The 14,492-nt window shown below is 36.4% G+C and overlaps 1 protein-coding gene across 4 annotated transcripts in view; it reads left to right on the top strand.

The window, feature by feature from the left end:
- Positions 1–14,366, top strand: part of LOC129242969 (protein ECT2) — a 66,918-nt gene extending 52,552 nt beyond the window's left edge. For all 4 annotated transcript variants that reach the window (XM_054879948.1, XM_054879947.1, XM_054879949.1 and 1 more), the window contains 7 exons: positions 2,749–2,880; positions 2,949–3,311; positions 5,525–5,921; positions 6,009–6,169; positions 6,259–6,753; positions 13,137–13,286; positions 13,367–14,366. In XM_054879948.1, the coding sequence (XP_054735923.1) occupies positions 2,749–2,880; positions 2,949–3,311; positions 5,525–5,921; positions 6,009–6,169; positions 6,259–6,753; positions 13,137–13,286; positions 13,367–13,498 (1,830 nt within the window). In that variant the 3' untranslated portion in view covers positions 13,499–14,366. The remainder of the gene's footprint in view (positions 1–2,748; positions 2,881–2,948; positions 3,312–5,524; positions 5,922–6,008; positions 6,170–6,258; positions 6,754–13,136; positions 13,287–13,366) is intronic.
- The last annotated feature ends 126 nt before the right edge of the window (positions 14,367–14,492 follow it).

Raw genomic sequence — 14,492 nt, 5'->3', positions numbered from 1 at the left:
GATTTGGCAAACTCAAGTACAGCTTTCTCGTTGATCGTAGACTGAACAGTCCGGTCTTCACCGCTTGTCTTTTAATGGTCCTGGCACTAACTGGCACATTTAATTAACTTTTTATTGGATCAGAAAAACCTTTTGTATCGCATTTAATTCTTCTTTTATCCTGCCTCAAGTTAAAGCTTGAAGTTCATTCCTGTTTTATGTGTTGTAGAAACACACCCCGTTCGTTGGAATTTTATAATACGTCGCGAAATCACACTCGTGTTGATCGTATACTTTTATACAAACTTGTGTCTTTATAAATCGCTTCTCCAATTTATAGAGTTACCCATGTTCGCTGTTCTACAATACTAAATTCTCAAAGTAGCGTAGTAAGTAGCGTTAGTAAGAGAATTCATCTAACAAGAAATGGAAAACAACATTACAAAAAAAATAAAAAATAAAAATTAAAAAAAGAAAATAAAAATAAGAAGAATAAAAATAAGAAACAAAAAAAAAAGTAAAATCACAAAAATAAAAAAAATAAAAGAAATAAAATAAAAAAATAAAAGTAAAAAATAACAAAATTAAAAAGAATAAAACTAAAAAAAAAAAACAAATAAAATAAATAAAAATAAAAATAAATTTATTGAGTTACGCATGTTCGCTGTAAATTCTCAAAGTAGCCTTAGTAAGAGAATTCATCTAACAAACAACCAAACCGGGCTTTGATTACAAAAAAAAAAAAAAAAAAAAAATAAATACCAAAAAAAAAACAAATAAAAAAAATCAAAAAAAAAAACAAAATAAAAAAAAAAATAAAAAAAATAAAAAAGAAAACAAAATAAAAAAAACCAAAAAAAAAAAATTAAAAAAAAAATACAAAAAAGTAAAAAAAAAAATACAAAAAAAACTAAAAAGAATAAAAATAAAAACAATAAAAATAAGAAAAAAAAATAAAAAAAAAATAAAAAATAAATAAATAAATAAAAATTAAAGGGATAAAAATAAGAAAAAAATGAAAGGGGTAAAAATAAGAAAAAATTAAAGGGATAAAAATAAGAAAAAAATTTAAAAAAAATTTAAAAAAAATTAAAAAAAAATTAAAAAAATAAATAAAAATTAGGGGTGGTTTAGTTTTGACCATTTCATATTTGAGTACTGCGGATATTTTCAATTTTAGTTTTTTATATGAATAATTTTTGTTACGTTTTATCAATACCGAATTAATAAGGAAAATATGGTACAAAAATATGCAATATTTGACGTGGTTTTTACTGAATTATTTGGCTTTATTAAAAATCCTGTAAAGGGGCTGCTTTAGTTTTGGCCATTACTGTATGTTTGCCAGCTAACCGAATACCTACTTTTGGGTTGGTCAACCCATGCCTTGTAATTGAAATAAGCTGATTTGTTTCAAAAATCTGTCGAGTGAAGTCCTGTAATTTGCATCGCATTTTTAACATATTTTTTTCATTTAGATATATACTTTTTTTTTGTTTTATTTTTCGGCGTGTTTTCTGAAAATATTTCCGTTTAATCGATTGTTTGTGTAAGTGTGTTAATTGTTGTTGAAATTTGTTTGTAATTTACAAATATTATTATGTGGTTTTGGGAAATGTTTATGAAACTTTTATGAAACGTTTGCTATAGTTAAGGCGACAGCACAATAAATTATTTTGAAAACTGTAACCACTTCACTATTCTGCACTCTACAGCTAATTTCTTTTCATATTGAAATATTTTTTAAAAACATTTTACGCTTCGCAAGTGAGAAATATTAAAAATGCTACGCAAATTATATGTATTTCTACTCATTTTTGACACATAAATTATATGAGATCAAATACACCTTATTTTGCCATCCTCATCTTTATTTTTAGTCTGAAATTGGTGTCGTATATTTTTCAATTTTTGTTCTAAACGCACTGCTTTTGCCTTGTTTCACTTCTCGTTTAAAAAGAAACCTTGTCTTCAATGATATTGATATTTGTAGCTACATATTTGCTAACTTTTATGGACACATGGCTGATTTCGCTGCACCGTTAACCCTCCTCAGCGTTTTGAAAATAATTTATTGTGCTGGCAAATAATAAGTCTTTTGTATTTCTACTAACTCAGTATCTGTTGGATTAATTTTAAATCATCACATCGCCCAAAATATTCACTCATGCCATTATATTTGTATTACTTACACATCATAAATGTCGAATTAATTGCTGGATTTGTTATTGTGCGAATTGTTTTGTACTCTCGAAGCTAATATTTAGAACGCTTAATTAATTTCGGTTCGCGAATTCGCAGCCTCGCAGCCCATTTCAATTTCAGCCGTTTTTAATTTTGCTTAAGCAAACAGGGTGATCTGAAAAGCTGTAGTAAATATCGCAAACGAAAACTTTCCAGTCTTTCAAACTCATCATCCCATTCACACATAAATACATAACTACATACATATCCATCTACTATACTTTCCGATTGCCCTGTTATTGTTTATAATTCAAATCTAAATTTCAAATTGATTTTAAGGCAAAAGCATGCGAGCATCTTTGTTATTTCAACACTTTGTAAATTGGAAAATTTTCCATGCCTGACAAATGACTGTTTCACGCGAATCAATTATTACTGCTTACAATTAAGGAAAACAGCAAATTTTAGTTGTGCGCGCGTAAGAGCAGTCATCAGGCTTACATCGTTTATGCATTTATACCTTCTTACACAAATATATTGTACATATGTATATGTATAAAATATTGCATTTTTTTCATAATTTAGGTTGTTGATGAACACACCACTCAATCTAAGCCAGATCCGAAAAATCACCGCACTCATATTCTCAAGTCCGATTGGTTCTGGTATACCATACAGAATGGCTACGCGGACGAGATGGATTACCTATTTGGCGATGTAAATATATTTTTAATTTATTGCAGTACATTCACGTGTTTATAAAAATACCGTTATTTTCCTTTTAGTATTTGGAAAGTATTGCGAACACACCCAATACGGATCGCCGTGATTCACTGCCGATTAGTTTTAACAAGCGCAAACGGAAACGTTTCTCACAGCGTATACAATTTGAAGGGACACCCATTGGGTCGGGTAAGCGGCGTTCGTCCGTCTCTGATGCTGGTTTGTTGTCGGTCTCGGGTAGCTTCTTTGATTGCACCGCCAGCCCGGATAAGTTGGAGGCTGGCAAACTGCATGGCGAGACACATATTGAAACGCCTACAGTTTGTGAGACGACTCCGGCAAAGAAGTCGATGCGTTTCAATCATTTTATGGATTTCTTTAGCACTGAGTCCAACTATGTGGGCATACTGGATACAATTGTAAAGGTTTGTGTTACGTAGAAATTAAAGAGAATTTTAACAAAATGGCAAGATGGGATAGAGCTATGTTATAAGGAGTTTGACTACCAAATGATTATAATTGCAGTGGCTATTGAAAGTTAAGAAAACCTGGTTAAAATTAATGAAATCGTTCAAAGAATGAGTTTAAATTACGATTGCAGTGATCGTAGTCGAAATTACGATTACTGAAATCTTAATCTAAGGATACAGTTTTCATTCGTTCGATGAAAGATTACTTTAATTGTAGTCTTGTTGTTGTTGTTGTAGCAGCATAAACATTCCCCATACTTACATACGGTGAATGCTGCTGGAGTGACAGTCGTTGGCCGGATATAAATCCGGGTCGTTTCGGTAACGTAGAACCGACTGTCGTGGAAACGATTGTAGTCTTGTCACTACAGTCACGCGCATTTGCGCAGAAAGGTATTCTAATTTTGTTCTTATGACGGTTGTATGTAAGAGTACCGATAAAGGCATCGAGATAGATAAAGGGTTTTCCAATAACAGCTGTTATTTTGAATAGCCGCTATTTCGGTAGATGTCACTTTTGAAGCTGTAATTTTTTGATATTTGACAAGTAAAAACTACGCCATTAATAAAAATGGAACGACACACGCTTAAACAACGCATTCAAATTATTAAAATTCACTATAAAAATGGTGAAAATTTGGCAGAGACGGTTCATCGTGAAGCACCTTGTCGGGTCGCAATACAGAAATTAGTGAACAAATTCGAGCTGTTGGGACAAGTTAGTGATGTGCACGTCGCTCAAGAACAGCCGAAAATATTGCTGTTGTAGCACGAAAGTGTTGAAGAAAGCCCAGCCTTGCGCATTCCTCGTCGTTCTTTGGAATTCGGCATTCCACAAACGCCATTACACCGTATTTTGCATAAAGACTTGGGTCTTAAGGCTTATAAAGTCCAGTTAACACAAGAACTCAAGCCGGCCAATCATCAACAACGTCGCGTCCCAAATCTGATTGGGTCGTTGAAATGCACGACAATGATGCGGAATTCCATCGAAAAATTATCTTGAACGATGAGGCCCATTTCCACCTCGGTGGCTTCGTCAACATGCAAAATTGTCAGATCTGGGGCTTCGAAAATCCAAGGGTTATTGTTTAAAAGTCCCTCTATCCTTAACGTGTGACTGTTTGGTGCGGTTTATGGTCCGGCGGACCTTACTTTTTCGAAAATGAAGCTGGAGCAGCAGTTACGGTGAATAGATTGCGCTATCGAGAGATGATTAACGATTTTTTATGGCCAGAATTGGATGGTATTGATGTGGTCAACGTTTATTTTCAACAGGACGGCGCTACGTGCCACACAAGCAATGAAACCATTGATCTTTTAAAAATAATTGGAAAATCCTTTATATAGTAGACATATACATATATTTACCAAACGACTCAGAATGATGAAAGTAGCCGATTTAGCAATGTCTGCTCTTCCTTCTGCTGAGAAAAAATATACCGTATGTCAAAGATTAATATGCTATTTTAGATTTTTTTTAATTTTGTTTCCTAATGACTTAATTATATGAGCACTGGTGTATAGCTTGTAACATCAGACGAAATATATGAAAAGTTCATGCTTTTTGCCCGATCTCAATAATATTTGAGTCGTTGTTGTTGTAGCAGCATAAACATTCCCCATACTTACATACGGGGAATGCTGCTGGAGTGACAGTCCTTGGCCGGATATAAATCCGGGTCGTTTCGGTAACGTAGAACCGACTGTCGTGGAAACGTCGTATCTAAGTGTGGTGGCGAGTAATGCATTACTAAGTTGGGTCAGTTTTATTAACTGTTTACAAGATACACACACTAGCCAAAAGTGGGCGTAATATTGCCCATCAAAATTTTTGCTTGCTTCACAACAAAAACATTTTCCATTCAAGACAGTGAAGTGCCAGTCCTCGGCCGTATATTTGTAAGTCCTGGCCGTGGCTGTAACGTAGAGCCGACTGTCTCATCATCTGCCGAAAAGTAAGACGCTTTAAGTTTACGATTACAAAAATGCTAATTTTAAAAATATAATGAAGTTGCGATTAAAATAATCTTAATCTTAGACCCAATCAATTACCCACGTAATTCTTATCGCTCAGCTCTGACATGAGTTTAGTCAAACTCGGCCTAGACTTTTATGTTGTAAAAAGCTTCAATGTTCACTTGTAAATTGAAAATTTTAATTTGCAGCTCTTCAAGAACCCACTCGAGGAAATTGCCGAGACCAACGATGCACTACTCAATAAATCCGAGATCAAATCGATTTTCAACAATTTTCTGCCCATACATGAAGTGCACCAGAGTATGTTGGAAAAATTGCGTGCGATACAGAGTAAATGGACAGAGGATTGCCTAATTGGCGAAATCATACTGCAATACCGCGATGAGCTAACCAAAGCATATCCACCCTACGTGAATTTCTTCGAACAGATGAAGGAAACGCTGCAACAATGTGATAGTCAAAATCCACGCTTCCATGCATTTTTAAAAATCAATCAAACAAAACCAGAATGCGGGCGACAGAGCTTACAGGATCTAATGATACGTCCCGTGCAACGACTGCCTAGCATTAGTTTGTTGTTGAACGGTGAGTAGCGGCACAAATTTCCTATTTTATTTATAGGCGTGCACATACTCAACTGGGAAAATTTCTAATTAATTTAATGGTTTGCAGACATTTTAAAGCACACAAATAAAAACAATCCAGACTATGTTAAGTTGGAGCAAGCATTGAAAGCCATCAAAGAGGTTATGATGCATATCAACGAGGACAAGCGGAAGACGGAATCGCGCATGGCAATATTTGATATCTTCAATGACATTGAAGGTTGTCCCGTAAGTCTGATTAGTGTGCATTTATTTTAATTGTGGAATTGTATATTGATTTTCTGTAACCCTTCTTCTCTTCGCTCCTCTTCTAACAGGCTCATCTAGTATCCTCGAATCGTAGTTTCATTTCCAAGTGTGAAGTAACTGAATTGTCCGACAGCCTGAGTGGCCGTGGCGATTCGCTGATGTTGTACTTATTCTCTGACACCATTGAGGTGTGTAAAAGGCGTTCGCGTGCTTTCAACACTGCTAAATCGCCGAGTGCAACCAAATCACACAAACATGTGAAACTAATATCGTTGAATGCGATACGTTTCGTTATTGACATCACCGACAGTCCGCGCGCTTTTGCCTTGCTCTGTCGACAAGACAAAGAGAAACTGCATTCTTTCACCATAGCCGATGAAGAAACCGATAAGGTGGTCTACTTGAAGTTGCTTTGCAAACAAATGGCTGAAAATGCTTGTCGCACGGACACGGTGAGCGCATTACTGAGTCGCACCTCACAAGAGTTGGAAGTGGATATCAGTGATGTGAATCTGAGCACATTGTCGAAGGCGTTTAAATTGGCGGCACGCACACGTCAAAAGGTGAGTTAAGAAGCTTGGTTTTTGGATAAATATCTGTAGTACTGTAAAACTTTGTTTTCTTGTATTCTAATTCGATTGTTGCTGTAAGCTAATAAGAAGGTGCTAAAAATGCTGCTTAGGCGTCGATGGACGAGTGAGAATGGAGAGTAAAATTTCAAGGCCATGCAACGTTTTGGCCATTTTCGTTCCGCGAGAGAAAAAAAAAGATATAACGTAGAGGAAAAGGAGAGAGAGTTAGCTATACCTTATGTATATCTTAGATACACTCTAAGCTATTTTTCTTGAGTTTTTCCTTGAGGTTGGTAATTTCAAGTGAGAAATAACCCTGCCTAGTTTTTGGCGCTTGTTTGTTGGTGCAAACTTGTGGGAAATATATTTTTGGTGCCTACTTTTTAGCGTGATATTTCCTTGGTGCCTACTGTTTGGGGCGTTTTTTGGTCCCAATTTTTTTGGCGTTTTTTTTTTTTGGTGCCTACTTTTTGGCGCTTATTTCCGTTTCCTGGCTAATGCTTGGGCGTACTATAAAGTGCTATCCATTCCGGCGTCGGATTTATTTGTATCGCCTTGCGGTAATTTGTGCCGTTGCTGCGGTCCTGTAATCGCTGCGTTTGTGCGGGTGATACACGCTCGGAGTAGTGCGCGTTGTTGCCACGGTTTGTGTCCGGCGTTTACCTACACCGGTCGGTCCTTCTCCGTTTTTTGTAAATTTTGTCTATTTGTATTCTCTGCAAATGTTGTGAATTTATTTAGATATATATTCTTTCTCTCTCTCTCATTCTCTCTCGGGTCTCTCCCTCTTTGTCTGCCTTGAAAGTTTCACTTCTGTTATGTGTACTACGCTACACGCACTTTTTTTATTTTATTCGTGTAGGATATTCGCTTCATAATGAAATATAACTCTTTGTTTTCTTAAATGTGTGCAGTATTAATAGTTTTCCTAGATGAAAGAGAAAGAAGAATTTGTTACACATTTTTTACGTTTTTATCCAAATAAATTTTATCACAATAATTCCTTGAGTTCGATCTCTGGCACCTCGTTAACGAAATGATTTTTAGATTAGTTTCGTGTTGCTGAATATGCAAATGAGTTTCTGAGGGATAAACGCTAAAAAAAACACTTTTTTCTTGAATTTATTGTAGCGAAACGGTTCAAGTCAGTTTATTAAAAGTTGTTGCATATTATAAAGTAACATTTCAAGAATATTTGATAAAATTTTCATGTAAAAATATTGCAAAATGAGCGAATGAGAGCACATTTACGTAGACGTCTTTTCAAAAATACATTTTGCAGCAGTCAGCATATCTCAGCGTAGAATCATCTGAAATCAAAAAAATCGAATAATTTAGTTAAAGTATGAGTTAAACTTCCCCCCAACGTTTATTTTGACGATTTATTTTCATTGTCAGCCATTTGGTAGTCGTTTGAAGTAAAAAGTGATTTTTGACGAAAAAATGCCGCCATTTTGTAGGTGTAAAACCGCCTTAATATAAAAAAAAATGGCGAAAAAAAAAACGTTGGGAGGAGGTTTTTTATATGTAAAATATGTGTGCAAAATTTCAAAAGGATCGGTTGAGTAGTTTTCAAATGCCAATGACTACGCACTTTAAAAAAAAAGGTTCGAGAAAACCGCGTTTAAAGTTTGTAACGGACTACGCGCGCAACTGCTGCGTCTCGGCAGATGTTTGAGGCGGCTCGGCTTTATGCTCTATAACTTAAAAAGTTTTGCTCGGATTGACTTAAAATTTTAACACGGTATTTTTGAAATGTTTTACTACAATAACATGCAAAAAAAAAAAATCGATTTTTATCCCAAAATTTTATAAATCATAATAGGTAAAACAGTGCAGAATAGCGACTCCTCATCTGTGAAAATAATTAAAAATTTGGCACGGCTCCTCCGCGTGGGGGCTTTTCGCCGAGATGAGCCTAAGGGAAAAGGGATGTTAGATGAGTTGATATAAGCGGTCATGCGGTGTATAGATAGCTACCGTTCTGCGGTGTGCATTCACATGCAGGCATAGCGAGAAAGAGTGGAGAGATAACTGTTCACCTTTCAAAACAAACCAACAATGTCATTGCCACACGTCAATATTGAATAACCTACAGCGCATGCGATTAAGGAATTTCCCTTTGGTGGTTGTGCAAGCTTCGAAATATAGAAGTTGAAATGCATCACCTTGTGTCATTCCTTGCTTAAACGTCATCTGTTTTGATATTTGATCTCGAAATATGACATACGATTGTCGGGAAAGCAGATTGTTGAATGTCAACTAGCAGCGTGGCATAGTTGACTGAATCAAAAGCTTTAGACAGATCCAACGCTACTAGAACGGTTCTTTCGCGAACTCGGTTTGGTTAAGTCCGCGTGTTTATGATTTAAGTGCTGTGGTGAGTGGTAGTGGCTGGTAGTGTTTCGAACGATCGGTTCAATGTTTGATGACTAGATTCAATATGGGCGGCGTTGTTCCGGCAATATCATCTCGAATGTTGCAACGTTGTTCCGGCAACAGTTTTATAGGTTTTGCGTTCTTGTTGCACCATTTACCTCTCTAAGAATGAATCAAATTCTTAGAAATTTCTTTACTGGCTTCTTTTTATTGGAGAAATACAAGAACCGACCTAACGTTTGTGAATGCATTGCTACTTAGTCGATCACTTGCGGACTATGTTAGTTCCCGTAGCGACAATTCCGCATTATCTGCTGAGCGAAAAATGGGCCTCGTCCGATGGCGACCTCCCGTGATGGAATTCTATTTATTAATAGTTTATGTTTGGCAAACATGAAACGATGCTTGGTGAAATGGCAAGCCTTACTGAATATTCTGACTGCTGGATGTAATTAGTAACTTTGTATCCATCCATTAGAGAAACTATCATTGCTGTTCTGGTCATCTGTTATAAAATATGACGGCAACAGAGCCAACCTTTGAAAACTCCTTTCTTCTCACCTTCGCAATCGAAGCGAATTATTTCTCAATCTTAATTTTTCAATCCGTTTGTCTCTCTCTCCTCTCATGCATATAAAATAAATTGAGTAAGAAGTAAAACATGCGATACGTCTGAGACTTACCTATATTCAAAATAAAAATCTCCGATTTCATATTTGTAATTCAGAAATAATTTCCCACTAATAATATTTTGACAAAACATACGCTGGGTATATATCACCTTGACCAAAAAGTTCCCGGAATATATTCATAAAATTCAGAATGCAAGTTTATTCCTCAAAAGTGATATTATCGCTTTCAAAAGTGACAAACAGTGACACGAGTATGACAAACGTCCAGCTCTCGAAACATATCGTCTTTTCATGTACTACCTCTCGGTAGGCCGATTTTTCTATTACTTCCTTTCGGCTTTTACCACGGCAGCGTGCTCTCCATAATGAACGTACACCCACAAACTATCAGACATTTTCGGCACAGCACGAATCCAGAGCGTACACTCCCAGAAAAAATCTCCTTTCAAGGATTAATGCGATTGAAAGGTTGAACTACGCTAAAGAATACGTTAGCAGGCTGAATGAATTTTTGGAGCAACGCTATTGTCACCGACGAGGCAAAATTTAGCTTATTTGTGTCGAATGACCGCAGTTTTGCCTGGAGAAGGGAAGGTACAGCGCTCAATCCGTCTAATGTGGTTAGTACAGTGAAACGTGGTGGTGGGCATGTAATGATTTGGTGAAAAATGACCGCAAATTGAGTGGGTACGTTTTATTTTATTGAAGGCATTATGACTACAGTAAATTATCTAGAAATATCAACAGAAAAACTGTCGAAAAATTATAGTTACCAGCAACGCTCACCTTCATGCACGATAACAGCCCAATGCAAACCATGCTGAATGTAACTGTGAATGGTTGCTTTATAATGTAAAAAAAAGTATGGAGCCATCCTGCTCAGAGTCCAGATCTCAATCCCTTTGAGCACTTGTGTGGGCCCACATTGAAAGAGAATTGCGCAAACGGCAGATTAGTAGTAAAAATTGCCTACAATCAGCTATTGAAGAGATATGGGAAAATATTCCAAGAGGTGCCATCAAAACTCTAGTAGACAGCATGCAGTAATTAGTGTAAAGAGATACTGCACAAAATGTTAGTTCATAAATTTTCCTTTATTTCCATATTTTCATTACTTTCCCACTTTACGTTTGAGTTGTGAAACTAAGTTATTGTTTTGTTTACTGGAAAACTTTCAAATAATTTAAATAATAGGTCTATGAATAAGTTCATGCGGTTTTTTTTCGAAATTTGAATTTCGGATCATTCCCATGGCTTTTAAACGTTTGGAAATGGTTGATTGATCAACTCCCAAAGTTTTTGCAACCTCTTCTTGCGTTTGAGCCGGATCTTGATCGAGCAATTCCTCCAATTCGGTATCCATGAACTTTGGCGGCGCGGCCAAAATCACCACTTTTAAAGCGTGCAAACCACTTCTGGCACGTTCGCTCAGCTAGAGCATGCTCACCATAAACTTCCACCAAGATACGATGACTTTCGGCTGCTTTTTTCTTCATATTAAAGAATTCCCCGCAAAAACACATTATTTGGCACGAAATTCGACATTTTCAAGTGTGGTAAAAATATTGTTGTTTACGCTTCAAATAAAAAACTTATACTGACGTTTGTGCCTTACGACAGTAGCTCTCCAATGAATGTTTGGAAATGTGGATCGATGGAATAATAATCAAGTTACGCCATCTGTTGTAAAACCGCACGAACTTATCCATAGACCATTATTATAAAGGGTGGTTAAGTTTCAAGGGCCGGTGTTGATTTGGAATAAAATACAATTCTTTTAGAACATTGTTGTTATTTCTCTTTATTATGATAATATTGGTATGGCTCAATTACGTATGGAACAAAATATTGGCCAAATGGCCGCTGCGGCCTTGGCGGCACACTTCCATTCGAGGGGTCAAATTTTCGATGACGCTGAGGCATAATTGAGGTTCTATGCCGTTAATGTGCCGAATTATCATCACATCCTTTAGCTCTTGAATTGTTGCTGACTTATCGACGTACACCTTTTCTTTCAAATAACCCCAAAGAAAGAAGTCCAACGGTGTCAAATCACATGATCTTGGCGGCCAATTGACATCGCCGCGACTTGAGATTATTCGGCCATCAAATTTTTCGCGCAAAAGAACCATTGTTTCGTTAGCTGTGCTACAAGTGGCACCGTCCTGCTGAAACCACATATCGTCCACATCCATATCTTCCAATTCGGGTCATAAAAAGTTCGTTATCATCTCACGATAGCGAACACTATTCACAGTAACTGCCTGACCGGCCTCATTTTGGAAAAAATACGGCCCAATGATGCCGCCGGCCCATAAACCGCACCAAACAGTCACTCTTTGTGGGTGCATTGGTTTTTCGGCAATCACTCTTGGATTATCATTCGCCCAAATGCGGCAAATCTGCTTATTGACGAATCCACTGAGGTGAAAATGTGCCTCATCACTGAAGTTGATTTTCTTCGAAAATTGGTCATTCAGTGTTGCCATTTCCTGCCACCATTCTGACCATTGACGACGCTTGAAATGGCTAAGAGGCTTTAGATCTTGAGTCAATTGCACCTTGTAAGCGTGCAAATGCAAGTCTTTACGCAAATGTTCATCAGCGACGAGCGTGAGAGGTGCAATTGTTGGGCACGACAACGAGATGAGGTGGACGGCTCTTCAACCACACTATCGCGAACAGCAGCAATATTTTCAACAGTACGAGCTGTACGAGCATGCACTGATGTTTTCACATCTCTTACAGACCCGGTTTGCTCAAACTTTTACACAATTTTTCCCATTGTACGCACATTTGGACGATTAAATTGACCGAAAAAATCACGAAGTGCGCGATATGCATTTTGATTTGAACGCTCGTTTTCATAATAAGCCTGAATAACTTTAACGCGTTGCTCGATTGTGTATCTTTCCGTGGTTCAAATTGAGTTAGTCTGAAATTGAAAAATGTCAAATTAAATGCAGAAAAAAACTTGACGTTTTTAGATGTGGTTCACATTCAACATCGGCCCTTGAAATTTAACCACACTTTATTATTTTCCTTTTTTATAATAAAGTACTGAATTGAATACTTTATATTGGCCTTTGATTTTTGAAAATTGATTCAACCGTGTTCCCCAGTTATAATAGGATTGAAGTCAGAACAAACAAGTGCCCCAATTTATTTTTGTTTCACTGTATGTAACAACTTCTACGTGTTTACTGGTAGTTTTGTATTTATTTCATTTACAATTTAAGTATGAATGTAGCAGTTTTATCATCTATTTGCATTGTTCCATGTATGTATGTAGTTTGGTTAATGTTTGGCTTTTTTTCCTCCCCCTTATTTGCTTATAATGAAGAAAATATTTACTTTGCTCAGGTGGGCCGTGCATTTTCATTCAACAAGACCCCCTCGAAATTGAAACGAGCCGTCTCCACCATGATGACACCACCCTTTGGCAGTACGAACTCATTGACGCCTGCCTCGCAACTAGCGCAAATGCGTTTGGCAAGCTGTGCAAACATACACGTAAGTGCATTCACCACCTCTGTACTATACCAAACTCAAATTTATTCACTCTATATGTACCATATCTATCTATGTCACAGGAGGCGGTGGATGAAGAGGGCAACCGCAGCAGTTCACCTTCGCCGCAGTTGGAGATTTTGGTGCCACCACTATCCGTACAACCAATGCGCAAAAATAAGTCCTCAACGTTGAGTGTTATTGGACGTCTTTAAGAGTTTAGGCTGTTGAATGGAGAAACGATCCATCGAATTTGTCTACATTGCAGCAGCGTTCGGAATGCTGTCGATCAGCGCTTATTCATTTGCAAAGCATGAAACTCTTTCGAAGTTTTACCGTTATTTCGAGCAAATTGCAGTTTCACTATAAGACTATATTCGCGGCGTTTTTGAGCAATCTCAGATTTGCCACCAAGAATTGACTTTTTCATCACAAGCTATGTAACTGTGTACGAACGGCTGATGCCAAACGTTGCTTTAATTGACTGCATGATGATGCGATGCTTTATCGGGCGGTACCAGCACTTTCGAATGTGTTTTTTATGCAAAAAAAAAAAAAACAAAAATCAAAAATCAAACTGAAAAATATGCTCATTTTGGTACAATATCTTTGTGTGTTTTATATGTGCACTAAAATGTACCGCATTTGTGTTGGATTGCCACAGGGAATTGTCTCTAGCTTTTATGTGCTATATATATACGTATGTGTTTTTCGTTTTAGACATTGTAAATATATATCTACCTACATATATACTTCAAAAGATTATCGTGTTCGATTATAATTTTGTTTTAGGATTGCACAAACCCTCCATCATCTCGTTTTAGCAACGTACATAACATACATTTATTTATATTACGAATTACAATATAATACATACATATAATCTAAATCATACGCATTGATAATTTATTCAAAATCTGAAACCTATTCTGTAAGTTTGCTTACTTTCACTTAGTTCGGTTTTTTGTACAGCTAAATGTTTAATTTGAAGCGAACGGAAAGTAATAATGTAACTGGCCAAGATATTTGCTTATAATAAACGTAAACATAAACATTAATATATTTAATTATAGCGACTATGTACGATATGCCTATTTGAATGAATGGATGATTTTGCTTTACGAGTATGAGAATATTTGTATGGGCTTACATTATTTACAAATACACAATATACCCAAGCATACTATATTTTACAATAAAATACAACTA

Source organism: Anastrepha obliqua, chromosome 3 (assembly GCF_027943255.1).
Source record: "Anastrepha obliqua isolate idAnaObli1 chromosome 3, idAnaObli1_1.0, whole genome shotgun sequence".
Classification (NCBI taxonomy): domain Eukaryota; kingdom Metazoa; phylum Arthropoda; class Insecta; order Diptera; family Tephritidae; genus Anastrepha; species Anastrepha obliqua.
Note: the sequence above shows the minus strand (reverse complement) of the source record. Positions and strands in the feature narration are given on the sequence as shown.